Genomic DNA, 27,932 nt, shown 5'->3' with positions numbered 1-27,932 from the left:
ATTTATTTATTCTTTTAAATTTATCAGTATGAGTGTGGACTCTTATTTCCTCTGGTTCACTAGTATTATAGTTTTTCTTAATACCCAATTGTCTTAGAATTGGCCCTATAAGAGTCATAGGCCCTTAAAATTTGCTTCCATTTCTTTCTCATGTGTCCCTTTATTTCTTGGAGACTTTCCATTTTCTTTATTTAAGTATAGTTGATTTACAATGTTATGTTAGTTTCAGGCATATAGCATAGTGATTTATTATTATTGCAGATTATACTTCATTATGCTATGGAGTATATCCTTGTTGCTTATCTATTTTATAATGGGAGTTTTTTACTCTCATGCCCTTAATTTGTTCCTCTTCCCTCCCTTTTCCCTTTGGTAGCCACAGTTTGTTTCCTATACTTGTGAGTCTTTCTCTTTTTTGCAGTACATTAATTTGCATTAATTTTTAAATTTGACATCAGTGATATCATACAGTACTTGTCTTTTACTGACTTACCTCACTAAGCATAACATAATTTAGGGCCATCCATATTGCTGCAAATGGCAGTATTTTGTCCTTTTTAAGGGCTGAGTAATATTTCATTGTATTGTATTGTTGTTGTTCAGTTGCTCAGTCATACCTGAATCTGCAATCCCATTGACTGCAGCGTGTCAGACTCCTCTGTCCTCCATTATCTCCTGGAGCTTTCTCAAATTCATGTCTACTGAGTCAGTGATGCTATATATATATGTATATACACCATATCTTCTTAATCCAATCATCTGTTTATGGGCATGGGGATTGCTTCCATGTTTTGGCTATTGTAAATAGTGTTTCTATGAACACTGAGATGCGTTTTTTTGAATGATTGTTTTCACTTTTCTAGGTATATAACCAGGAGTGGAGTTGCTGGGTTGTATGGTAGGTTTAGTTTAGTTTTTGAGAAACCTCCCTACTGTTCTCCAACTTACATTCTACACTAACTTACATTCCCACCAACAGGAGTATTCCCCTTCCCCCACATCCTCAACATTTGTTTTTTGTAGACTTTTTGGTAATAAACATTCTGACAGATGTAGTATGCTATCTCATTGTTTTTTAATTTGTATTTCTCTAATAACTAGTGATATTGAGCATATTTTTATGTGCTTTTTAGCTATTTTGTATGTCTTGGGAAAAATGTCTCTTTAAGTCTTGTACTCATTTTTTTTTTTTTTTTTGATTGAATTGTTTGTTTGATGTGGAGTTGTATGATCCGTTTGTATATTTTGGACATTAACCCCTTGTGAGTTGCGTTATTTTCGAAAATTTTCTCCCATTCCATAGCTTGTATTTTCATTTTGTCAATGCTTTCCTTTGCTATACAAAACGTTTTAAGTTTAGTTAGTTCTCATTTATTTTTGCTTTTATTTCTTTTACCTTAGGGAATTGATCCAGGAAAATATTGCTGCAATTTATGTCAAAGAGCATTTGGCCTGTGTTCTCTTCTAGGATTTTTATGGTTTCCATAGTTTGTTTAGGTTTTTTATCCATTTTGAATTCATTTTTGTGTATGGTGTGATTAAGTGTTCTAATTTTATTGCTTTACATGTAACTGTCTAATTTTCTCAGCACCACTTGCTGAAGAGACTATATTTTTCCATTGTATATCTTGCCTCCTTAATTTACCATAGGTGTGGGTTTATTTCTGGGCTCTGTATTCTGTTCCATTGACCTATATGTCTTTGTGCCAATACCATGATATTTTGATTATTGTAGCTTTATAGTATAGTCTAGGGCCTGGGATGGTTATACATACAGTTCTGTTCTTTTCCCTCAAGATTGCTTTGGCAATTTATTTTCCTTTTATTTTGAATCTATATGGCTCTTTCATCAGGTAACAAGAAATGAATGATAATGGAAAAAATAAATGCAAGCTCTGAAGACTACTTTTTTCTACTGGGTTTTTCTAATTGGCCTCATCTGGAAGTAGTTCTCTTTGTGATTGTCTTGATATTCTACTTCATGACTTTGACAGGCAACCTGTTCATCATTATTTTGTCATACTTGGATTCCCATCTCCACACTCCCATGTACTTCTTCCTCTCAAATCTCTCTTTTCTGGATCTCTGCTACTCTACCAGCTTCATTCCTCAGTTGCTGGTCAACCTCTGGGGTCCAGAAAAAACCATCTCTTACACTGGTTGCATGATTCAACTTTATTTTTCCCTTGCACTGGGAACCACTGAATGTGTGCTGTTGGTAGTCATGTCCTATGACCGTTATGTAGCTGTGTGTAGACCCTTGCATTACACTGTCCTCATGCACCCTCGTTTCTGCCATCTGTTGGCTGTGGCTTGTTGGGTAAGTGGCTTCACCAACTCAGCACTTCATTCCTTTTTTACCTTTTGGGTACCTCTGTGTGGACATCGCCAAGTGGACCATTTCCTTTGTGAAGTTCCAGCACTGCTTCAACTGTCATGTGTTGATACTCATGCTAATGAGCTGACCCTCATGGTCATGAGCTCCATTTTTGTTCTCATACCTCTCATCCTCATTCTCAGCTCCTATGGGGCCATTGCCCGGGCAGTGCTGAGGATGCAGTCAACAATTGGACTCCAGAAAGTCTTTGGGACGTGTGGAGCCCATCTTATGGTCGTATCCCTTTTTTTCATTCCAGCCATGTGCATATATCTACAGCCACCATCAGGAAATTCTCAAGAACAGGGCAAGTTCATTGCCCTCTTCTATACTGTTGTCACACCTAGTCTCAACCCTCTAATCTACACTCTTAGAAACAAAGATGTAAGAGGGGCAATAAAGAGACTAGTGGGGTGAGAGTGAGCCTGTATCCTTGTGACATTAATGGTACAATGGAGCATCTCTTCGTCAATTATTCATCCATCCATCCATCCATCCATTGGCCACTCTTTCATTTACTCACTCTCTCAGCACTTATTGAGCATGTACTATCACAAGGTCACAGAGTTCATTGTAGCAGATATGAATTAAACACAGACTGCCTGAATACCAATCACTCTCTGGTGGGGAAAACAATTATATAAAATCAAGATTGAACTCAATATTAGATTTTTTCCAATGGCACAAACCTAATAAAACAAAAGTGTCTTTTTCTCAATTGAAAATGAGATATGGAATTGTTTTAAAAATTGATTAAAGAGCAGATGTAGTTCCTGTGGAAAGATGATATTTGTAATCTTAAAATACCTAGAATATATCTTTTAAAAAGCATTTTATTTACTTACTTATTGTGGCTGAGCCAGGTCTTAGTTGCATCACATGGCATCTTTAGTTGAGGCATGTGAACTCTTAGTTGTGGTATGTGGATTCTTAGTTGCAGCGTGTGGAATTTAGTTCTGACTAGGAACTGAACCTGGATCCCCTGCACTGAGAGCATAGAGTCTTAACCATGGGAACCCCAGGGAAGTTCCTAGAACATACCTTTTAATTTCTTGTTTTTTAGGCATCATTCATCAAAAATTTGTTTTCTTTGGTTTAATTAAGCACATAATGAGATACTTTAAATCATTTCTCCAAAACTGTTATTCTTTTTTGAAAGTAGTTAATATTGAGAGGAATTTTGGTCTATTTTCTTCATTATACCGTTATTAATAGTAAGAAAATAAGTTTTATGAATCAGTTAAGAAGGTCTCTGAAATAATGCAGCCATAGTAAGCATCTTATATTTCTCATTTTTCAAAACAGTGAGAAGTATAAAGGAGATGAAAATAGTTGTAAAAATGCTATATAGCTCATAAGGTAGTGGTCATCATAGGCAAGGTATTGGTAGGTAAGAACATGGAACACCTGCTTAACCTAAGAAGCAATGAAGAATATCTGAAGCAACCAAGCAGGCTTTGCAGTTACTATGCTATGCACATTTGAGGACACCTCCAGTGTGAAGCAAATCATAGTTAAGCCTTTTTGATTTCTCCCTTAAAGCCTTTCTCAAATACATGTCTGCATTTTTTTTTTATTTTTTATTAGTTGGAGGCTAATTACTTCACAACATTTCAGTGGGTTTTGTCATACATTGATATGAATCAGCCACATGTCTGCATTTTTATAACTATGGGTTACAATACTTTGCTGTCTTCCTTTTGTTCTTCAGGAAAGACTTGCTTGGCTGAGAAAAGAAGAAAAGTTTTTTGATTAGCTTCCTTGAAAAGGCAATCTTGAGATTGCTCATGCTTTTACATGAAGTATAGAGTACACTAACCTTCATATATAATGTGTTTCCTTCAACAGAACTTCTCTGTGGCTAATGAGAATATTCTTCATGCTGGAATATACTGGACATGTACGACTACTGTGAAGTAGTCTAGAGCATATATCTGTGGCTTTCCCACCACCACTATGCTCAATGTTCTTTATCTTTAAAATCTTTATGCATTTTCTTTAGGAAGTCCTGATATTTCAGAGCCTCAAAAACACCCACAATTCTGAAATGAGTCATGTTTACAGGCCTAGGAGGTAGTAGATAATTTAAGGAAGAAATCTGAACAGCTCTAAAACAGTCTCTAGAGCTAAGCTTATGACACAAAGCTGGGTTGCTGGGTTTTGCCCTCCAAACTAAATATTCCCACATTCCTATGTATTTAAGACTAAGTTAGACAAAGGATATATTTAATAAAAATGATCAGAGATATCATTTAGCATCACAAAATTTTAAATTTCATTGCTCTGTGTGTGTGTGTGTGTATGTGTAAAATTTAAAAACTTTTTTTTGCATTTAGCCATCAGTCAAATTTTAAAGTTATTTAGAATTTTTCCAAACTAGACATACCAAAAAATCTGTTTAGTTTAAGACCTCGATCAAGCACCAGAAGATCTGTTCTTTGTAAAAAAAATTAGATATGAGTTCCAATTGATTCTTGTTCAGGATAACATGCAATTTTCTATCCAATAGTTTGCTTAGATTTTGATCATACCAGAACACATGCCAGAAAAGTTCATATCACTGTTATTTTTCTTGCTTGTTAATTTCTTCATTACAAAGCTGTATTTCTCATCATATTAATTCTATACTGAATAATTACAAAAGCATTTAATTTGCTTTAAAATATGTAACTAATTTTGTGACAAAGTGTTAAGTTGGGTGTTAGTCCTGAAACTAAGTTTAGCACTTTTAACTTTTAATGATACAGATTCAGAGCATCAAAGAGATACTTATATTGTTTGAAGTAATCAAGCTGCTTTCCACTCTAGAAATACAAATTGTTTCTTTCTCATAATGATTCTTGCACAGTTTCAAAAGGCATTTCAGGCTACCCCGTATGTTTCCACCTTGTGGTTCATTATTATCAGTATCTTTTCCTCTCATTGATTCAGAAAGCTCATGCTTATGGTATTTAAAAGGAATGTTAAGAAACTTACCAATGCCTTTCCCATATATATTATTTAATATTTAATGATACATTTTTTTAGGCAAAATAAAAACACTGTTCACTTGTTTGTTAAACAAGTCACAATGTGTTTTTAAAGAAGCAGTAGCATCTACCTAAGTTGAAGCTGATAAACTTGAGACTCATGGTTGATTTAGGTGTAGAGTGTCTCACAGTGGTGCCATGCTCCCATTTAGACATGGCCAATCTTGTAGAGAGTGTTGGGATGTTTCTTAGGTGACTCAGTCAAGGAAGTTCACTGGTGAATGCTTGCTGTGATGATTAGCTTGAACAAATGAGTTTATAATTTATATTATTGCCTTCTTTTCTTTTACTACTTAGCACAGTTATGATTTCAGTATCTACCCACGAGAATAGAACTATTTTTAATAGATTGCACAAATAAAAGGGTGCTGTTACTGGTGCATATTAGCCAAGTATCACCCTTGCCTAACACCATTTTAGAAGAATATGAGGAATGTGACATATTTTGCAAAAAGGACATCTAACATGAACTGAGAAAGTAGGAGACAAGAATGAGTTATTAAAAAAACCTCTATATACCTAACCTAATGGTTAAATAATTTCATTTGATGTCTGCCAACTCTCACTTGGAAGTGAAAATGCTCCTCATGAGGTTGTCCAGTGCCCCTTTTACATCTTTATTCCTCAGACTGTAGATGAAAGGGTTGAGTGTAGGAGTCACTACTCCATAGAAGAGAGCCATGAACTTGGGTTGGTCCCTTGAGATGGAAGAGGGGGGCTGAAGGTACATACTAATGGCTGGACCATAAAACAAGACGACTACAATGAGATGGGAGGAACACATCCCAAAGGCTTTTTTCCTTCCCCCCAAAGATTTAATCTTAAATACAGCATGTCCAATGCAAGCATAGGAAACAAGAATTAAGCATAGTGGTACAGCTAACAAAAAAAAGCACACCACAGAGAGTGTGAGCTCATTAGCACCCTTTTCGCCACAGGCAGTCTTTATCAGAACAGGAATCTCACACAGCAAGTGGTCCAGGGTATTTCGACCACACAGTGGTAACTGTAATGTAAGAGTGGCCTCTGAGACAGAAAAGATCATTCCACTCAGCCACACGGTGGCCGCTAATAAGATACAGACGCGCTGATTCATGATGAGGGTGTAGTGTAGAGGCTTGCAGATGGCCACGTAGCGATCAAAAGACATAACAGCCAAAAGCAGACATTCTGCGCCCCCCATTATGTGGAAGAAGTAAAGCTGAACTGCACACCCCATATAGCTGATTGTCTTAGACATTCCCAGGTTAAAGAGCATCTGAGGGACAGTGCTTGTCATGTAGCACATGTCCAAAAAGGAGAGGTTGGTGAGGAAGAAATACATGGGGCTGTGCAGACGGGGTTCTAACTTGGACACCAGAATGATGGCTATGTTTCCCATCATGGCCATGGGGTATGTTATAAGCAGAATAATGAATAGAGGAAGCTCTAGTCAAGGACGGTCAGCAAAGCCTAGTAGAAAAAATTCTTCGGGATGGCTTTTGTTTATCAGATCCATTATTTTCAGTTTGTTTCACCTATAGCAGGGAAGTGGCAGGAAAGGTAGAAAGGTTTTGAGAAATGATAAAACACAGTTATGCAGTGTGCACAGTTAAGCATCTGGTCACAGAAGATTGGCTACAGTAAACTGGGTAGAGGTGATAACTTAAAATATGTGACACCAGGTGACTTAATTGCTTTTCATGACATTACAAAACAAAGCAAGTAACCCAGCCTTTCTGAAACTGAATTTCCTGCTCTGTATAATAAAGATGACAGTAACTGTATCCTTAGGATATAGTTGTTGTTGTTTAGTCACTCAGTCATGTCTGACTCCTTGCGACCCTATGGACTGTAGCCCACCAGAAGTGGGTTGCCATGCCCTCCTCCAGGGGATCTTCCCAACCCAGAGATCAAACCAAGGTCTCCTGCATTGTAGGCAGATTCTTTATCGCTGAGCCACTGGTAGGATTAAATGCCAAGAAGTGACTGTTTCAGATACTCCAAAGTAATGATTTTCATACTTTTTTTGCATAAATATTAGCTGAAGAGGCAATTAAAGTTTATTGGTTTCTATATCCAGGTGTCTGATAGAGTAGATATGGCTTGGGGCCTAGGAATCAGATGGTTGTTTTATGAAAACACTATGCTATTAATACAAGCCAGTACTGAAATATTAAGAAAAATAAAAATATTGAGGTAACAATAGCAAAAGGAGTCAGACAAAACCTAGTACTGTAAGACTTATCAAGATAGCCTTTCCAGATTCAAGTATATTATTATAGCTGAATAATTGTATCATCCCCATGGGGACTATGAAGGCTAGTTTTATTAAAATCCATCTTCGTAATTTAGAATTGAGCAAGAAATGTAAACACTTTCATGTTAGTTTCCTGAAGTATAAACTGAGAGAATTTAGCTATGACATATGTTTTCTCATACTCAAAAATTTGTTTTGGGATGTAAATTTTCTTGCATAATTACTTCGTTCAAACTGGGCATTTGACTTTTTATTTTAAATTTTAATTATCTGTCTTATAAGAATTTTTCTTTATCAAGTGAGCTTATCATGTTTTTATGAGACTTTGGACAGTTATCAATGATTTACTTAATTGTATTTAGTTACAAATGCAACCTTTATGTCCAGGAAACTGGATCAGGAGAAAATTCTCTATTATAATTTAGCATCAGGGACTTATTCATAACTATACATTATTTTACATCCTGAGGCTGTATTCCTTTAAAATTATTTTTTAAGATAAGAGGCATAGTGTAACAACAAAAATTAGCTAGCTGAGTAAAGCAATACTTTGAGAAAGTTAATAATGTAATGAGATTTTTAAATACTTTTCCTTTAGTTTCATGAAGTGTGTTTCATGAAGTCTGTAATCTGTCAAGTGAGAGATATTCAGATAGGAAGTTAGAGTCATGTACCTTGGTGACAAAATTCTAAGTTACCCTGACAGTTAATTATTGGTTTAGGGACAACAGATTACATTGTTGCAGGTTGCAAAGCAGTTTTCACATTTTCTATTTCATTGAATCCTCAAAGCCTTCCTGTGAGGTGTCACATGAAGCTACTCAGGGTTAAAATGTCATTATGACTCTTCGATTCCACACTATCCCTAGGTCAGATGTGTGCAATACAAAAATAAAATAATAGTTTCAAGTAATACTTAATGAGCCCTGTGTGCCAAACTCTACAGGAAGCATTTTATACCTATTAAATCATCTAATAACTATTCCCAAGTCCTCTGACAAAGGAAACTTTAGCACCCATATTTCAAGATATTATTAATCATTCATCACTAATGTCTACTAGTGACTAGGGAGATTCTAAAGATCAGAAAGTGAGAATTCCTTCAATGAAGTAGACAGATTATAAGACTATAAATTCAGGATTTCGAGTTTCCAAGATGTACAATTAAGCTCTGGGATTGTATACTAGATCTCTAATCTTTTCCATGCCATTCTCATATTTCATTACTGTTAACTCTTGGATTCCATGACTTTTTAATCCTACTTTTTGATCTACTTGCAGTGAGTTTTCATCACTATTTAACTGTATAGGGATCTATTTATCCATGAATGTTTAAAGTCACTTTAATAAAGCATCGGACTATTTCTTTTGATTTTTCCTTTGTATCTCCACTAACATTTTCATCCTAGTGTATCTTTTTGTATGTAATTTTCATCACAGAATATTTTATTATATTTACAGTGATTATTATGTATAGGAAAATACTAGAGAAGAAAGAAAAGTTCTTAATCTGACTTTAAAACATGTGGATGAAACTTGTGGATAAGTCAGCTCATCAAATTTTGACTATGTATTAAAAATATTCGCTTGATTGAATGAAAACTTCACATTTCACTCAGGTATTTAGTATCTGTCAGCTTTACTGTTTATTAAAATTTACATGCATTTAAGTTTGGTTTAAGTGAGAGAATGAGAAAGACTGATTACAAAGAGAAATCTAGTTGCTCTCTATAGGCCCCAAACTAGTTATTTCCAAAGTTTCGAGACGTCTTTCAGAAATGAAATGCTGTCTGTTTTCCCTACGTATGTTAAGTACTGTGATGTACACAGATTACAGTCCTTAAGAATGCATAGTTTAAAAAATAAGTGTCTTTTTACTTACCTTATTTAGATAAATACTACTTAATAAAAAAGGATTTAGGAAGGAACATACTTGAATTTTTCAAATTTTCAAAGAGAGAAAGTGTAGTATGCAGTTGATTATTTAAGAATTAGCTTCAGAAGTTGTGAGTTTACAATTTGATACAATGCTGCCAGAAAGAAAAAAGCCAAGATTAGGAAGACAATGAGGCTAATATCAAGAATGCTTTGTGAGTGTGTAATTTTATTATATTTCTAAGACTCTTGAGTGATGTTTTTAAACAGTCCATTTATGCTTATCCCAGATGAGTTAGCAGAGGAATTTCCTTGGGACAGGGTTCTCTATGGAAATGCTTCTTGTGTATAATTAGTTACCTACTGAATTGAGGTTGGTAGCAAATCTCTTCTATTGTTCAGTTCAGTTCAGTTCAGTCACTCAGTCGTGTCCGACTCTTTGCGACCCCATGAATCGCACCATGCTAGGCCTCCCTGTCCATCACCAGCTCCTAGAGTTTACTCAAACTCATGTCCATCGAGTCGGTGATGCCACCCAGCCATCTCATCCTCTGTCGTCCCCTTCTCCTCCTGCCCCCAATCCCTCCCAGCATCAGGGTCTTTTCTAATGAGTCAACTCTTTGCATGAGGTGGCCAAAGTACTGGAGTTTCAGCTTCAGCATCAGTCCTTCCAATGAACACCCAGGACTGATCTCCCTTAGGATGGACTGGTTTGATCTCCTTGCAGTCCAAGGGACTCTCAAGGGTCTTCTCCAACACCACAGTTCAAAAGCATCAATTTTTCTGCTGTCAGCTTTCTTCACAGTCCGACTCTCACATCCTATTGTTAGGTTTGTTCTATTTTATTTTTTGTCGTAGATTTTTTTAAGTGAATTTTTATTGGAGTATAGTTGATTTACAATGTTGTGTTAGTTTCTGCTGTACAGCAAAGTGAATCAGTTATAATATACATATATCTGTTCTTTTTAAGATTCTTTTCCAATATTGCAGAGTAGCATTCTGTATGTTATCCAGTAGGTCCTTATTGGAGAAGGCAATGGCAACCCACTCCAGTACTCTTGCCTGGAAAATCCCGTGGACAGAGGAGACTGGTAGGCTGCAGTCCCTGGGGTTGCTGTGAGTCGGACACGACTGAGCAGCTTCGCTTTCACTTTTCACTTTCATGCGTTGGAGAAGGACATGGCAACCCACTCCAGTATTCTTGCCTGGAGAATCCCAAGGACAGGGTAGCCTGGTGGGCTGCTGTCTATGGGGTCGCACAGAGTCGGACGCGACTGAAGTGACTTATCAGCAGCAGGATATTTCAATTGGATTGTTTTTTTGTTATTCAGTTGCTTTATATTGAGTGTTCTTTGTATATTTTGGATATTATTTGGATAAACCATTGGGTATATGATTTACAAATATCTTTTCCCATTCTGTAGTTGCCTTTTTATTTTGTTGTGGTTTCCTTCACTGTGCAGAAACTTTTTTTTTTTTTTTTTTTTTTTCAGAAACTTTTAAATTTGATGTAATCTCATTGGTTTATTTTTGCTTTTGTTGCCATTGCCTTTGGAGTTGATCCAAAAATTATTGTCAAGAGAGATGTCAGGGACCTTACTGCCTATGTTCTCTTCTAGGAGTTTTATGGTTTCTGGTCTTACATTTAGGACTTTAATCCACTGTAAGTTTATTTCTGCATATGGTGTGATTAGATGTAATGGTCTGATTCTTTTACATGTAAGTTGTCAAGTTTTTGATCTTTTCAAACTTATAAAACTTAACAAAATGTTAATGCCATATAGATTGCTATTAACTTGCTTCATTTATTTATTTTTTCCATTCTTTGTCACTTTTATTCAGTAGTAGTATTTTTTTTTTTCTTATTTTCAGTGCCAGACACGGCAAGGAGTGATTACAGCCAACTGTTATTAAAACATTTGTTCGCAACATGTACTCCCTTTACCACTGACCCCAAACTGACTCGTTTGTGTGCTTTCATTCTTTCCTTTTTATACCACCACCAAGACTGGGTGGAGGGGCAAGGGGAAGAGAGATGAAGGGGAAGAGTCCAGGAGGCCAGAGAGGAGGAATGCTACAAGCCACAGTAAGAATGAGCTGTATTTAATTTAAAAAAGGGGAGGAGGGGTGTACCCCACAAATGATACAGTAATGAGGATACACAATTAAATCCCATAAGCATGACTGAAGGCTTTCACTGTGTTTGGCGTCATCACAATGGAAGGCATAAAAAGTGGAGTAAATCAATGTTGACACAGTCCAATCTAGTCCATTAGGCAAGATGGTGCAAGAAGTCATTTAAATTAAAAGTGCCCTACCCTTACCTAAATGGCTAGCAGACATGGAGAACACCACAGGGAGGGATCCACAGAGCTTTCTCCATGTAGCTATGGAAAATGTGTTGTCGAATGGCACATTGTCAAACACTGGAAAAGGGGTGCCACAATGGACCTCTCTCTTTTTTAAGTACGAATGCTAGATTCAACTATCTCAACTAAGCAGGAAGTGGGTTCTTCTGCTAGGAAGGCCAACCCTAATTCACTTTGTTTTGAAATATATACAGATTGTTTGTAGTAGCTACAGCAATGATATTTTCCTTGGGGTGCCAGGCTGTGTGAAGTATTTTCTTGTTGAAGTCTAGGCTGTCAACACTGATTTCATCTTTCTTTCGCTTGCCACTTGCACACACTTTGCGTGGCTTCAGAACCGTGCGAGGTTTATTGTTTTCTCGTGATGCTTCCGCTTCCAGGGTTATGTCTCGCTTTGTGTTCCGGTCAAACATCCTGAAGAAATTATTGTAAGATCCAATCATGACAACACTGTCAGATCCATTCCAACAACATTCAAATTTGTCAAATATGCAGTCATTTTCATACAGTGAACAAAGTTTACTTCTGAGGTATTCATGCACCTGGTATGTTTCCACAGGCCTGTTTTCCATATTTAAGTCCCAAATTTTGACTGACGAATAGTCTCTAGTCATCATATATTGACCACTATGGCTGAATTTTACATCAGAAATTGAAGAGATGATTTCAGAAAAAAAAGACCTGTTACTGGGATCTTCAGGTTCTTCAAACAGTTTTGAATGCCTATCACAGAGGGCGGATGCCCTCATGTCACATAACCGAGTTGTTCCTTTACTGCTGCTGTATACAAATGTGTTACAGCTGTTTGGATGGAATTCTGCAGCTGTAATCACCTCTGTCAGCTCTTCCATATTGGCAGGCTTGATATCCACAATATTAAAACTCCTGTCTGTTATTTCCAGATGCCAAAGATTAATCCACAAATCATCTGCAGATAAATACGTTTCATAATCACTATTAATAGAAATTGAGTTGATGTGATATGTATGAGCATTGGCAAATATTCTTCGTGGACTGGCCTCAACCATTAGATCCATGGGCCGAAAGACTGGCACACGTAGTGTAGTGACTGTAGTAGGATCTCTATACCTTTCATCTTCCTCTTTCAAGTTATACACTTCCGGTCTTTTGTCCCTTTCACTGATTTTCCATAACTTTATTGTTTTATCGTTGGTAGACAATAAAAACTGAGCAGCATTTTTCTGGGGCAACCACCTAATTTTGTTGATCTTTTCTTCTATTTCTAAACTTTTCAAGTAGTCAAACTCTGGTTCATGGCTCTGAAAGGTGCTGTAAACATTATATTCTCCTCTGCTATGAGACTGGCTTTTGTTCTCCTGCTCCTGCTGAAAGATGACAACTCTACCACCTTTATCTCTGGTTGCTAGTAACTCTCCAGAATGATTAAATTCTACTGTAGAAGTTATATCTGCTTCTGCTACATCATCATCTACTGCTGCTTTCACCTGAGAAAAACACCACTGAATATCATTCCCTCCTCCAGCTCCCACAGTGGAAAGAAATACACTATGTCCCCATTGTATTTTAACTTGTAAAGCACTCTTCCTTCTTGGTGCAAAATAGATTTATTTGTAGAAACACCGGAGAAGGCTTGCAGAAGGGAGAAAAATAGGAATTACCGGAAGGAAGAGCCGCAAAAAAGCCCCCCCTATTAACTTGCTTTAATGCTTAATAAATCATTAATTTTTCTAGATTAATAAGCATACATTAAAATTTATACAGATTGCTATTAGCTTGCTTTAATGCTTAATAAATCATTAATTTTTTCTAGATTAATAAGTACACTTTAAAATAATAATCTCTATTGCCTGCATATAATTCCTGCCTATTTCTATAGCATAATTGTTAAGTGGTTATTTTTGCACGTTCAGATTATTTCCATTCTTAATTATTGTACACACATAAATAATAACCACAATGTATTATGTTTTGGTCAACAATGAATTGGATAGGTTTTGGTAAAATGCATATATCTGGTAAAACACATCTTTGTCATTAGTGAACATCACTGCTATACCCTGACTGTAGAATTTTTACAGTCTTTCTCCCCCTCAGCTTTTAGAGGTAAAACTGACAAATAAAATTGTATATAAAGTATATAACATGATTTGATATGTGTCCTTTGTGAAATGATTACCACAATCAAGTTAAGAAACATATCCCATCACCTCAAATAGTTATCATTTATGTATGTGTGTGGTAAGAACACTTAAGATCTACAGTACTCTTTTAGCAAATATCAAGTATACAATACAGTGTTATTAACTATAGTCACCATACCATACATCATTCTCCCAGAACTTATTCTTCTGATACTGTAAGTTAAGTCATAGTAGCAGCACAGTTCTCCACTTTCTGTCATATTATAGCTACTGTACGAGTAGTTATTCATCCCTCATAGATCATAGCACCTCCCTGAGGTCAAGATGTTCAAATCCAAGGAAATGCATCTAACAGATGCCTTGAGCTACTAGATTGTGTTGTAGCCATGTTCATTTCTCTTAAGAGCAAGTTTTTGGGTGATTTCCAAGTACATTCTGTTAGGATTCATTTGCACATATGTAAATTTTATAAATTACATAAAAACTTATTTATTTATATTAAATATTGTATTAAATACAATTATTTATATTAATTATTTTTAGTACAGCTTTCATCTTCCATCCTTGGATTTAAATGTGATTTCTCTTTATTTCTAAAAACATTTTGACCATGAGGGCTCTCCATAAAAATTTCTCATATTTTTCTTTTAATATTCTGCAACAAATACCTCTGACTTTAAGAGTTTACTTTTTCTGATATCTACATATTTTTATAGCACACACAACTTAAAATTTTTTTTAACTCTAGAGAATGTACAAACAATTAAGTAATACATGTCACAGAGTTACTAGGGAATTAGGAGTCTTATGGGACAGACCCTAGTGACCAGAGCAGAAGTCAGATGGGCCCTCAGGGGCTAGAAAATGCCTAAGAATATAGGGTGAGAATTTGCCAAGCTTCTGAGATATAATCTGGCAATCTAGACTCTAGACCTATACTTTTAAACTGAAATATTTTGGAAAACCTGTCTAGTGTTAGACTCTCCTATTAAATTCTTTAATAGCCAACTTCTTTCTAGAATTTGGCAGTCAGAACTTTAGCTATGGGAAGAGAACTGTTTCCAAAATTACAATCATTGTTACAATCACTGTTATTAAAGAATGTTCTTACAAAATAGTTTGAAAAGTACAATATTTTTTCCTCCCTCCTTCCTTTCTTCTTTCCTTTTAGGTTGAGTGTGCATCTTTTGCAAAGAAGAATTTGTATGTTCCTCTGGTATCTACTCATGAGTCAAAACTTTTTCTTGCCCAGAGTTCTCTGAAGAGCTGTCTTGACTTCCTTGTTCCGTAAGCTGTAGATGACAGGGTTGAGCATGGATGTCACCACAGTATAGAAAAGGGCCAGGAGTTTATCCACCCCTGGTGAATGGCTAGCCTTGGGCCTCAAGTAGGTGACAGATCCTGAGCCATAGAAGAGCGTTACTACCAGTAGGTGGGAAGAACAGGTGGAAAGAGCTTTTCGGCGGCCTTCAGGGGATGGCATGATCAGCACAGCAGCTAGAATTCTGCCATAAGAAGCAATGATTAATAAAAATGGACTGGAAATGCAAAGAATGGCCACAACAAAGACTGCAGCCTCATTATGGGATGTATCCCCACAGGCTAGTGCCAGAATAGGGGGGAGGTCACAGAAGAAGTGGTCTATTTCACAGGGGCCACAGAAGTCCAAAGAAAAAATATAGTTTGTTTGGCCCAAGCCTACTATGCAACCCACTCCCCATGAAACCATTGCTAAATGGCCACACACTGCACGACTCATTTGTGTTGCATAATGAAGTGGGGAGCATATGGCCATATAGCGATCAAAAGCCATGGCTGCCAAAAGACAGCACTCACTTATAGCAAATAATGTAAAGAAAAACATCTGTGTAGCACATCCCTCCCGAGAGATTCCTCGGGCCTCACTCACAAGGCTCTGCAGCATCTTGGGTATGACAGAGCAAGTGTATCCAATCTCCAAGAGAGACAAGTTGGCCAGGAAGAAGTACATGGGGGTATGGAGGACTGGATTGGTCCAGATGGCAAGGGCTATGAGAGCATTGCCTGTCAGTGATGCTAAAAACATGAGTAGGATGAGGGTAAATAAAAGGAAACACTGTTCAGTGACCTCAGAGAATTTGGCAAATGCAAAGCGTTTCACAGACATGCTGTTGTCTTGCCACAAGGAACAATTGAGGTTCATGTCCTGAAGAAAAGAAAAGCAAAGTTATCAGGAAGATTCTTTCAGATAGAAATATAAATCTTTATATTACTCTTAAGAAGCTCCATAGATAATATACATGCTGTTCTTTCGCAACATCCCACCCTCACCTTCTCACACAGAGTTCAAAAGTCTGTTCTGTACTTCTGTGTCTCTTTTTCTGTTTTGCATATAGGGTTGTCGTTACCATCTTTCTAAATTCCATATATATGTGTTAGTATGCTGTAATGTTCTTTATCTTTCTGTCTTACTTCACTCTGTATAATGGGCTCCAGTTTCATCCATCTCATTAGAACTGACCCAGAGGAATCGGGTGGAGAGGGAGGTGGGAAGGGGGATCGGGATGGGGAATACGTGTAAATCTATTGCTGATTCATGTCAATGTATGACAAAACCCACTGAAAAAATAAATAAATAAATTAAAAAAAAAGAAAAAGAAAAAAAAAAAGAAGCTCCAGTGAGCCAAAGAGATAAATTTCTTACCTATAATTTAAAATTTTAAAAGTTTGGAAGTTATACTCATCCTGAAACCAGTACTATTCTATGTAACTATCCCAATTGATTTGTCCACAGTGTATCTAGTCAGCAGGCATAAAATGGAAAAAAAAAAGTCAGCACAAATCTCTTTCATTCCTTCTTTTTATCAAATGAAGTTCCTCAAATACCTATTACTTTCCTCTTCTTTTGCCACTGACTTACTTTCTTCACTCATTCACTCAAAAAGTATTTATTGAGCAGAATACTTTCAAAGTATTTTGCAGTTACTGTAGGTCCTGTTTTAAAACAATGAAAAAATACCACTTCTTTACAAAGGGAACTTACTTAGTTAAGGAGAGCAATAATTAAATGACTATTCAACAAACAATTGTTACAATGCAGAGAATTAAAACATGGGTATGTTCTGGTGACTGACCAAGTTAGATTGGCTGTTCAAGAAGGGTTCTTGAGGATGAGAAGCCTTAGCTGAGATGTGAATGAAGAAGAGGCAAACATGTGAAGACTGTCACAGCCATTCACATCATGTCTATATTGTACTGCTGAGATAATCCCATCATTGCAACAATTAAAAAAAAAAATCTCATCTGCCAAGCTCTCTCCATCAGATTGTTCTTTGCTAAATGAAAATTACCCTTGTTCCAAGTTAAAAATCAAATTTCTTAATATAATTGATGAAAATCTATAGATCAAGGTACTGACTATTGATAGAGACTTCTATCTCACCTTTTATCCAATGGACTGTGTGTTATAGTCACAGCAAACTACTTGCATCTTTTAGTATGTGCCTTGTATGCATATATTTCCTCTTCTTTGTGTTTATTTTCCCCAGGTGGAAGGGGCTGGATATTTGCCTCCCTATTGTCCATCTACTGAACAACCTATTATCGAGTTTCAGCATAGCTTCATCTCCTCTCTGGAACCTTCTTCCCCAGCTCCCTCTCTCCCTCGCCCTTGTACTAGTCAGTTACATGGCCCTTCCACTCCGTCTTCCCACCACTCTTTAACTGATATTTGAGCATTTACACTACTCCAAGGATGACTGATTGTTCATTTCTTCCTGAAAATAGCCTCAGGAAGTTCAGGAGTGAAGAACTTTATACCATTATTTCCACCAACCATAACAGTGAATAAGTTCTCATGTAATGAAAAAATTAGAATATTAAGCTTTACTCTGTTTGCATATATATTCTGTCTAGTGGCGCTTACTCTATTTTCTGAAGGTAATTATGATAAATTTCATCTCCTTTAAATATCTCAAATGTGACAGCTATTTGTCTCTCAACCCGATAGTTACTACCAATTCTTGACAAAAATATTCTTTGCTCTAAGTATGGATGTACTGCAGTTTAAATTTTTTTGGAAATGTCTTCAAGCAAAATCCTAAATAATGTTTGCTATGCAAAAGAATGAGGAGGTTTTTTTCCCTATTCATCTGAACTCTATGTTTTCATTAGTATAAACTGAGATCATGTTTATTCTATGTTTGTTTAAAACACATCACTGTTTATTCCACATTAATGTTTGATGCCAGTGTATATAGAACAAAAGTATGCATTTTGAGGTTCCAAATTATTATGAACAGACAAAATTTAACAAGTGTGTTCACAAAAGCATATGTACAAAGATGTACATTTTTGCATATATACATATATCTTATACTGACAGAGACACACGTCAAATCCATGCTAAACAGCATAGTAAGCAAGAGTGCTGACAGTCTATGTGGGTTAAATTACTAGTGCGGCCATCTAACACTGAATCATGGCTAACATTTCCTTAAATATCTGTTCCTCAATTTTCCCATTTTTAAAGGAGGTGATAGAAGTACCTCCCTAATGCAGTTGTTATGAAGATTAAGTGAGTTAATTCTCATAGAAGCAAGCATGTAGAAAAGTACTTAAATATAGGCCATAGCAGTGCCTGTATACTTGCATACTCTTATAATAAATTTACTTTCATATATACTTCTTTTGCTGAATTTTATATCACAGTCCCTAAAGTCCCTAATCATTCCTCCTGTTCATTCTCTTCATTTCCATTTCATATTTTTTTAATCATCTGCTGTGATAGAGAAAAAGTAAAAGATACATATACAAACAGATTCTATATGTAATTATCTGTATATAATCTATACATATATAGATTCAAATATAAAAATGCCACATGGATGTTACGTCCTGGGAAAAATAGTTGTATATTAGGAATCATTTTAATCTACTAATTTGTATATCCACTGAGGTATGCAACATTTCCACAAAGTTAAGGATAGAAACAAGTAGACTGATTCAAAATTCTGTTAAATGTGAAATAAAAGCTGCACAGTTCAGGGACCCTCAGTGTATATGACTGTTGAAAAATTTGCTTACTTGTTGTAGTCTATTACAATGCATTTACACTTATGTTAAAGCATTTGTAAATATTTACCTTGCATTGTGGGCTTCTCTGGTGGCTCAGATGGTAAAGAATCTGCTTGTAATGCGGGAGACCTGGGTTCAATCCCTGGGTTGGGAAGATTCCCTGGAGAAGGGAACAGCTACCATCTCCAGTATTCTGGCCTGGAGAATTCCCTGGACAGAGGAGGCTGGCAGGCTATAGTCCTTAGGGTCGCAAGAGTTGGACATGACTGAGCTACTTTCACATCACTCACCTTGCATTGTATCTAATTAAATTAACTAATATAATTTAATATCTGTATTTCTCATGTAGCAACACAATTCAGTTAAGGTTGTGGCAAAGGAAACAAAGACAATAGTTGACTTTCATTTTTTTAAGCCTAAAAAATTTCTGAAATATCCTAACTTCTCAATAATAGACTATGCAGTTATATAGAATACTCTGGATGTAGACAAGTTGTCATTCATTTTGTCAGTTAAATAAGCAAATATGTTTCTTACTCGTTCTAACTTCCTGTGTCTGGGAGAAACTGAAGTTCCCTCAGTGACATGGATGGAGGAGCCAAGAAAGAAATCCCAACCAGAAAAGAATGCCTCACTCTTTCTTAAGGAGTGACATCATAAAGATTTCATTTCATAAATATTCTTGTCCATTTAGACTGTAGACAGCAAATACAAATACTGGTATTGGGGATGAGAGTTGGGGGATATGGGGAATGGGAGAAACCTACTGGTAGATGGCACACAGGAGGGCTGATTGCACAAAGGCTAATACATGCTGATAGTCATACAATATTCTTAGATCCACAGGATGAATAAAAAGTCATCCTGTGATAAGTACTTTTTAAAACCTCGTAAAGTTCAGAGACAGCTGAAAAAAATTAAGATATCCAAGATAGTGAAGGTCTGTGAGCGCATCTAAATATTTAAACTAATAAAGAATGGTAGTTTGTCTAGAAATAAATATTAAATATATATAAATAAATGTATGAGTCCACTGGAAGTGAGAATATAAACAAACATAGTCAAACTCCCTTCTCCCTCCCTGTCATTGAGACTAACACAACACCAAGTAAAATCTAATTTTTTTCATTACTCTTTCTATTGTTTTCAGAATTTGCTCTCTGTTGATCTTTGTGCAGGGACCCTCAGATCCATGTAGTAGAAGTCAGCTTTATGTACATACCAAGGATGTTTAATTTTAATCACTGCCTACAGAAAGAGAGTGAGATACTCAAGGCAGGTGTCTGAAGTCTGCAGATAAGGAGCATCATAGGAAGTACAACAATTTGGCACATTCTTCTGTCTCTCACCTGACACATTTTCTTGATTTAAAGTTTCTGATCCATCATTTCTGTGTAAGGGAAGGATGATGAAGCCCTTCCCACCTTTCTTGCTGAGTTGTTTTGAGTTAAAATGGAAACAGTATAGAGATAAACCATGAGTGAAAAATAAGGAATTAAAATGCACTTTATCAGTGTCAAAACCTCTTGCGCTTTAAAAACCTCACGTTAAGAAACTCATAGGATGTTGCCTGCGATATTCCCTAGTATTACCAGACTATTAAAATAACCTATATTCAGAGTCAGTCATTAAGCAAATATGCACTGTGATATTAGTCTAAAAATATAGGAATTTCAGGCTCAATGATAAGTTGTATTTGTCTATTCCAACTCAGTATAATAGAAGATTAAGTGGCCATTGAACATTGACAAGATTCTGAGTTTGAGTCTTGAGGTAGAGTTTCAGTGATAGTTGGATGTATGAAAGCATAGAGGAAGGAGACAAGATAATTTAAAAAATTAATTTGTTATAAGTGGAGGCTAATTACTTTCCAATATTGTGGTGGTTTTTTGCCATACATTGACATGAATCAGCCATGGGTATACATATGCACCCCCTGTCCTGAACCCCCTTCCCACCACGTTCCCCATTCCATCCCTCTGGGTTGTCCCAGTGCATCCGGTTTGAGTGCCCTGTTTCATGTATCAAACTTGGACTGTTCATCTGTTTCACATATGGCAATATACATGTTTCAATGCTATTCTCTCAAATCAACCCACCCTCGCCTTCTCCCACGGAGTTCAAAAGTCTGTTCTTTATATCTGTGTCTCTTTTGCTTTCTCTCATATAGGGTCATCGTTATCATCTTTCTAAATTCCATATATATGTGTTAATATACTGTATTGGTGTTTTTGTTTCTAACTTACTTCACTCTATATAATAGGCTCCAATTTCATCCACCTCACTAAAACTGACTCAGTTGTGTTCTTTTTAATAGCTGATTCCATTGTGTATATGTACCACAACTTTCTTATCCATTCATCTGCCAATGGACATCTAGGTTGCTTCTGTGTCCTAGCTATTGTAAACAGTGCTGTGATGAACATTGGGGTACATAGAGATAAGATAATTTTAATAGCTTAATGGCTTGGCTTTATGTGCCAACTCACCCAGCCCCAAGATCCAATGCAAGTACTTTCTATATGGTTCTACTTTGGAAATCATCCAGCATAAGTAATTCAGTTTGGGTCAATGCCACATAAATGATCCTTGACTGACTCAGTCCCTTATTAATCTCTGTTCTCATAATGAAATGTTTCTTTGTTTCCTCTCAGCCAAAGGAAAACATAAGAGATATTGTTAGATATTTTTACCTAAAATAAAACAGTGCCTCTCAAACAAGAAAAACTAAATAAATATTAACTTTCATTATTCTGAAATTGTCCTTTCTAAAATGCTTGGAGAGTATATACAATTTATGTAAATTAGTTATTAAAGATTGTTGAAATAATTTCCCATTGCTTTCCACAATTCACCCATAATCATCTCATTGAGGATCTAATATTTAGCTGGGTGATGCCTCAACATAACCCAGCATGAACTACTTTATCCTTTGGTTGGACTAACATGAACAGGATAATCTAGGCATCTCTGTTATCAAACAATAAGAGATTTATCTATTTCCTGTGAAATGATTAGTTTAGAGCAATTAATGGCAATTTTATAACAGAGATACTGGCAAACTGAGTAAATTTTATACTCTTCAGAGAAAGGGAAAATAACTGATTAATGTCTAGAATTGAATAATGCTTTGTATGTTTTCTATCCATTTTCACATTTTAAATCACTGTCTTCCACAATCCTCTTTTAAAAAGACATCAGTTATATCACGTACCTTTAATCCTAATATTTGAGGGACAAAAGTAGATGGTTATCGATTCTGATGAGCCACTCCTTAATTTTTTCTGCACACTCTCCTTATAACTTCCCCAAATTCAGAGAATGTAAATCTCCTCAATCCTCACTCCCAAGACCACACACTGAGAAGCTTTTGTTGTAATCAAGGCCATGTCTGTTCCCAGAAAGACTGTGTGTCTCTTGAGAGAGCATCATGTCCCTCCTAGCAGTGTCCTCAACTGCACGCATGCACATGCATGTGCGCGCGTGTGCGTGCGCACACACACACACAGAAGAATGCAAAACTGTGCTAGTTACATGATGATGTATTTGAGCTTTCTTTTGTCCTGAAAAAAAGGAATATGAATACATATGCTTCATTTCTTCTTCTGGTTCTGAATACTTATCCTGCCTCCCCTTTCCCAGGAGACATTTTCTTCTCACTAGAGTGTTAGAAAGTAGTTTGATTCTGTCTCTCGGGGATTGCCATGGATAAACCTCTCTCTATTTGTTGGTATAGTAAATGCCAATATTTAGGAAGAAGACAAGTAAGATGTAAAATAGCCTGTAAAAACAAAAATAAATCAATGGTAAAATACAGTGAATAATCTGTTTTATATGTAACTGCTATCATAGACTATGTACATAATATGGTATGAATTCAAGTGATGTACTACTGGAACTAAATATTTGACCACTCTGAACTATTAATGTGAAATACTAAGATTTTAATTTTTTGTCTGAATTAAGATAGTCTTCAAAAATAATTATGAAAATGACATAAGTAACTTTCATATCATTATATTGATGAGTTAGTATTTTTTCTAATTGTTATAAATAAATCATAAAATAATAATAAGTAAATCTTAAAAATCTCCTAGTTACACATGAATTTGGCCAAGTGCCAACTGATTCCTATCAAAAGTAGTGAAGAGAATCAAGATTCTATTCTGGCTGGTTCCTATAAAGGGAACAAGTTCTGTCAGGAACCAGATAAAGTGATGGAGGGCAGGAGAGTTAGCTGTTATTCTGAATCTCATTTTCTGTCCCATTGACTTCCATCTTTTTTTAACATTAGAATCCCTTTGTGCTTTTCAAAACAATATCATCATAATCACTATACTCTTAGTACACATTGAAAGAGGCAAGAGCTACTACAAATTTAATAATGTTTATAAACAAGTTTGTATCTTATTCCTTACAATAAAATCCATAAACATTAAAAAAAAAGAAAAAAAATAGAGTCAGAAGTACTTATTAAGATGATTAAAAAAATGTAAGCTACTGAATTATGTCAATGATAAAATTATGTAAATGTAATAAGAAGTGGGTAAGGTACTGAATATTCATTATTGACATGATATAATGGCAAAGGAGACAGACTAGGGAAGAGGAAGTTGTCATTTGGATAGAAAATCCCCCTTATTTTTTCCATGTTAAATAAATTATGCCCAGGAGGAGGTCAAGGTGGAGGAGTAGGAGGTCGAGGAACTCACTTCCCGCAGTGATCTCATCAGCAGTACAGAGGAACTCACTTCCCGCAGTGATCTCATCAGCAGTACATCTACAGTAAGTCCCTGACATCTGAAATGAGTTCCATTCTGACAGTATGTTCATAAGTCCAATTTGTTTGTAAGTCCAACAAAGTTAGCCTAGATACCCAATTAACACAATCAGCTATATAGTACTGTACTGTAATAGGTTTATAATACTTTTCACATAAATAATACATAAAAAACAAACAAAAAGTAAACTTTTTTTTCCCTTTATTTTTTATTAGTTGGAGACTAATTACTTTACAATATTGTAGTGGTTTTTGCCATACATTGACATGAATCAGCCATGGATTTACATGTGTTCCCCAACCTGAACCCCCCTCCATCCTCCCTCCCCATCCCATCCCTCTGGGTCATCCCAGTGAACCAGCCCTGAGCACTTGTCTCATGCATCCAACCTGGACTGGCGATCTGTTTCACACTTGATAATGTGAGGCTGTCACGGCTAACGCCATGACAGGCAGCCTAGATTAGGAGTAGGCCTGGTTTCCCCAGGTAACATAATTATCAGGCCACCTGGAGCCAGCCAATCAACATGTGCCTAGCAAGAAAAAGGGAACCTATCAGGGGAAAGCTGAAAGCCCACAAGGATTGGGCCAACAAAAATTGCCTTGCAACTGTGTAACCAATCCGCTTGCGCCAACTACCTACTGTGTAACCAATCCGCTTGTGCCAACTACCTGCTGCTTACATTTGAATAATTGTATCCAATAAATACCGGAGAGAACTGGGGCTCAGGGCCTTTTCGTCCTCACACCCTTGGTGAGGGCGGGAGGCCCTGGCTCGAATCAGTAATAAATTCCCCTATTGCAAGTTGCATTGTCTCGAGGAGTCTTCTTTTCTGATTGGGGATTCAGACTATGGGCAGAACATTTGGGGGCTCGTCCGGGATCCCTTGACTGGGGAAGAACGCTCTTTGGAACAAAGGGGAAAAAGGACAGGTAATAGCACCGGTGCTCAGGCAGGTCTGGAAAAGTCCAGTGTAAATCCGAGGCCCTGCTAAAAGGCAGGAAGGTGTCTGGCGTGAGGGAAAGCTTTCCATGAGGGAACGGATTGGCCGTTCCGGCCGGCGTGAGGCCGAGGCCAGCGAGAACGCTGGAAGGCAGCCGGCTCTGCGGGAAGGAGACCTCCTCTCCTAAGCCCGAATCTGGGGAACAGTGGACGCCATTCAGTAAGGTGACCCTTGTTCCAGAGGATAGGGAGACTCAGGGGGTCCCGCCCCCCAGTTCTGTGTTGTCGGCCGATGTGTGTCTGTCTGTGTGTTTTTCTACGCCCTTTCGCGTCTGTATAACTGCCGGCATTGTCTCCTGTCTCGTTGTTCTCTGGTGTGTCTTTGTCTACTTCCTCCTATAAAGCCTTAGAGCCTCATTTCTGTTTCTGAGAGTTTCAGTGAACAGGCAGACAGTTGTTGGGGCAACTGACGAGTCCCGGCCAGGGTTACTCTCTGGTGGATTCTGAAGGCCTCCCAACAAGTCAGCCCCAGTAATGGGAGCCCGAGAGGCTGAAACTCTTTTCTTTTTTCTCGTATTCTAAACCGAGAATCTGGCCAAATAAAAACCTGTCTGTGTGGGCACGGGACAGGCATTTAAGAGCCGATAGGGCGCCTGCCACTGGAAGACTCCTGTGAAAGGATAAGGGGGTCATGGAATGGGCTAGAAACCCTTAGGGTGCCCGCCCCCAACAAGAAAACTTCCGTGCAATGACTAAGGCACTCAAATAGTTCCACAAAGCATACCACAAGCCCAACCTCCTGGCCGCCACCACTCCTGATAGGATTTTTTTGGTGGTAATTCTCGGTGACCTTCTTCTGACTCTCGCTATGGGGCAAGGAGAATCTACCCCACTCTCTCTCATAACTGATCATTTCTCGGATGTCAGGGCTAGAGCGTATGACCTGTCGCTACTGGTTACAAAGAGTAAATTAATAACCTTTTGCTCTGCAGAGTGGCCCGCCTTCCAAGTTGGTTGGCCTCCAGAGGGAACTTTTCAACCTTCTATTATTCAGGCGGTGAAAGAGAAAATTATGGCTCCTGATCCCTGGGGCCACCCGGGCCAAGTCCCATATGTTATGGTCTGGCAAGATCTAGTAGAAGATCCACCCGAATGGTTAAAACCTTTTGTTCACAAACTCCCTGATTCTCCTAATGTACAGGCCCTGGTTATGGAAACCCCCACTCCCCCAGAGGAAGCCAAGAAGAATAAGGGCCCAAAACCAGTTTTGCAGGAATCCTCGTACCCGAACCTGATTGACTTGGAGATGGAAATTAGGCCCCCGCCATATGCCCCTCCTCCATTGCAGGTTCCCCCTGGGGGAAGAGCCCCCCCATGAATCAGAAGGGATAAGGGAACCCCAACCCCGGAGAAGAAATAGAGGAAATAGGGGTGAGCAGGATCATGGGGACCCAGAGTTACCTTCATCTACTGTACAGGCACTCCCCGTCCAAGTGGGACCAGCTAACTCGGACGGAGAGCGAACTTATCAGTACTGGCCCTTTTCCACGAGTGATCTGTATAATTGGAAAACCCCAAATCCTCCTTTGTCGGAGAAACCCCAAGGCCTCGTTGACCTCTTAGATTCCATTTTGTTCACTCATAACCCCACCTGGGATGATTGCCAGCAGCTGTTGCAGGTGCTCTTCACCACGGAAGAACGGGAGCGAATCCTGGCAGAGGTGCGGAAACGGGTCCTGGGGGTCGCCGGGAGACCAACCGCCCAGCCTCATCTCGTGGACGAGGAGTTTCCTCTGTTGCGGCCTAACTGGGATTTTGAGCAAGTGGGAGGTAGGGAGCGTCTCCGAGTGTACCGCCAGACTCTAATGGCTGGCCTGCGGGCCACAGCTAGGAAGCTGACAAATTTGGCAAAGGTAAATTTAGTAAGGCAAGAGCCCACTGAGAGCCCGTCAGCCTTCCTAGAGAGGCTAATGGAAGCCTTTAGACAATATACACCTATGGACCCCCAGACTGAGGAATCACGTGCTACAGTTCTACTAGCGTTTGTGAATCAGGCAGCCCCAGATATTAGGAGGAAATTACAAAAGATAGAGGGATTAAGAGAACAGACAATACAAGACTTACTGAAAGCAGCTGAAAAGGTATTTAATAATAGGGAGACCCCAGAAGAAAGGGAGGAACGACTTCGTCGGGAGGAAAGGGAACTAGCTGAGAAGATCAGGAAAGAAGATAGGGAACATAGGGCAAAGGAAAACTGGAAGAACCAGAGAGAGCTAGCCAAGATTCTTTTTGCGGGGATGAAGGCTGGAACAGAATTGAGGGAACCTCGAGGCCCCCAGACGGGAGAAAAAGAGAGACCAAAAAGGCAGGCCCTAAAGAAAGATCAGTGCACTTACTGCAAAGAATGGGGGCACCGAAAAAATGAGTGCCCTAAGAGGGACCCGAAGAGAAGAACAACCCAGAGAGAGAGAATTTCCCCTGGAACTCGAGTTCTATGTGTGGGGGAAGACAGTGACTAGGGGAGTCAAGACTTGGAACCCCTCCCCGAGTCCTGGGTAACCATACATGTGGAGGGGAAACCCGTTGGCTTCATGGTGGACACTGGTGCCCAACACTGTTTTAAATCAAAAACTGGGACCAATGTCTAAGAAAACCAGCTTGGTGCAGGGAGCCACGGGGACAAAAAGATATTGTTGGACCATGGAACGGAAAGTAAATCTGGGGACCCACCAGGTGTCCCATCTGTTTTTGGTGATACCAGAATGCCCAGCCCCTCTACTTGGACAGGACTTGTTGACTAAAGTTAATGCTCAGATCCATTTTGACCCTGGGGGAATGTCAGTCACGGATGGACTTGGACAGCTGATACATGTCTTGTCTCTAGCTTTAAGAGATGAATACAGACTTTTTGTGCCTAAGCCCTCAGAGGTTATAGCACCAGATATGCAACTGTGGGTCCACAAATACCCATTGGCATGGGCAGAAACAGCAGGAATGGGACTGGCTAAACAGAGACATCCGGTCGTCATCGAACTAAAAGCCGAGGTGACTCCTGTGAGTGTGAGGCAATACCCTATGAGCCAGGAGGCTCGGCGGGGGATCACTCCCCACATTCGATGGCTCATGGATGCCGGAATTCTCA

The 27,932-nt window shown here is 38.1% G+C and overlaps 2 protein-coding genes and 2 pseudogenes across 2 annotated transcripts; 1 reads left to right on the top strand and 3 right to left on the bottom strand.

The window, feature by feature from the left end:
• The first annotated feature begins 1,863 nt into the window (after positions 1 to 1,863).
• On the top strand, positions 1,864 to 2,794 carry LOC122429425 (annotated as a pseudogene).
• A 3,174-nt stretch (positions 2,795 to 5,968) lies between these two features.
• LOC122429422 lies at positions 5,969 to 6,904 on the bottom strand (annotated as a pseudogene).
• A 4,420-nt stretch (positions 6,905 to 11,324) lies between these two features.
• LOC122429249 (serine/threonine-protein phosphatase 2A 55 kDa regulatory subunit B alpha isoform-like) lies at positions 11,325 to 14,200 on the bottom strand. The gene is made up of 2 exons (XM_043449485.1): positions 14,196 to 14,200; positions 11,325 to 13,458 (listed from the first exon to the last, which is right to left on the bottom strand). Exons 1-2 carry the CDS (start codon positions 14,198 to 14,200, stop codon positions 12,054 to 12,056), a joined length of 1,410 nt encoding a protein of 469 aa, XP_043305420.1. The 3' UTR covers positions 11,325 to 12,053.
• A 1,043-nt stretch (positions 14,201 to 15,243) lies between these two features.
• Positions 15,244 to 16,203, bottom strand: LOC122429437 (olfactory receptor 10C1-like). Its single transcript, XM_043449733.1, has one exon. The coding sequence runs from the start codon at positions 16,192 to 16,194 to the stop codon at positions 15,244 to 15,246; it is 951 nt and encodes a 316-aa protein (XP_043305668.1). The 5' UTR covers positions 16,195 to 16,203.
• Between the last annotated feature and the right edge of the window lie 11,729 nt (positions 16,204 to 27,932).

This window comes from Cervus canadensis, chromosome 28 (assembly GCF_019320065.1).
Source record: "Cervus canadensis isolate Bull #8, Minnesota chromosome 28, ASM1932006v1, whole genome shotgun sequence".
In the NCBI taxonomy this organism is placed as follows: Eukaryota; Metazoa; Chordata; class Mammalia; order Artiodactyla; family Cervidae; genus Cervus; species Cervus canadensis.
The sequence above is the reverse complement of the archived record's forward strand: the minus strand, read 5'-3'. Positions and strand labels throughout refer to the sequence as shown.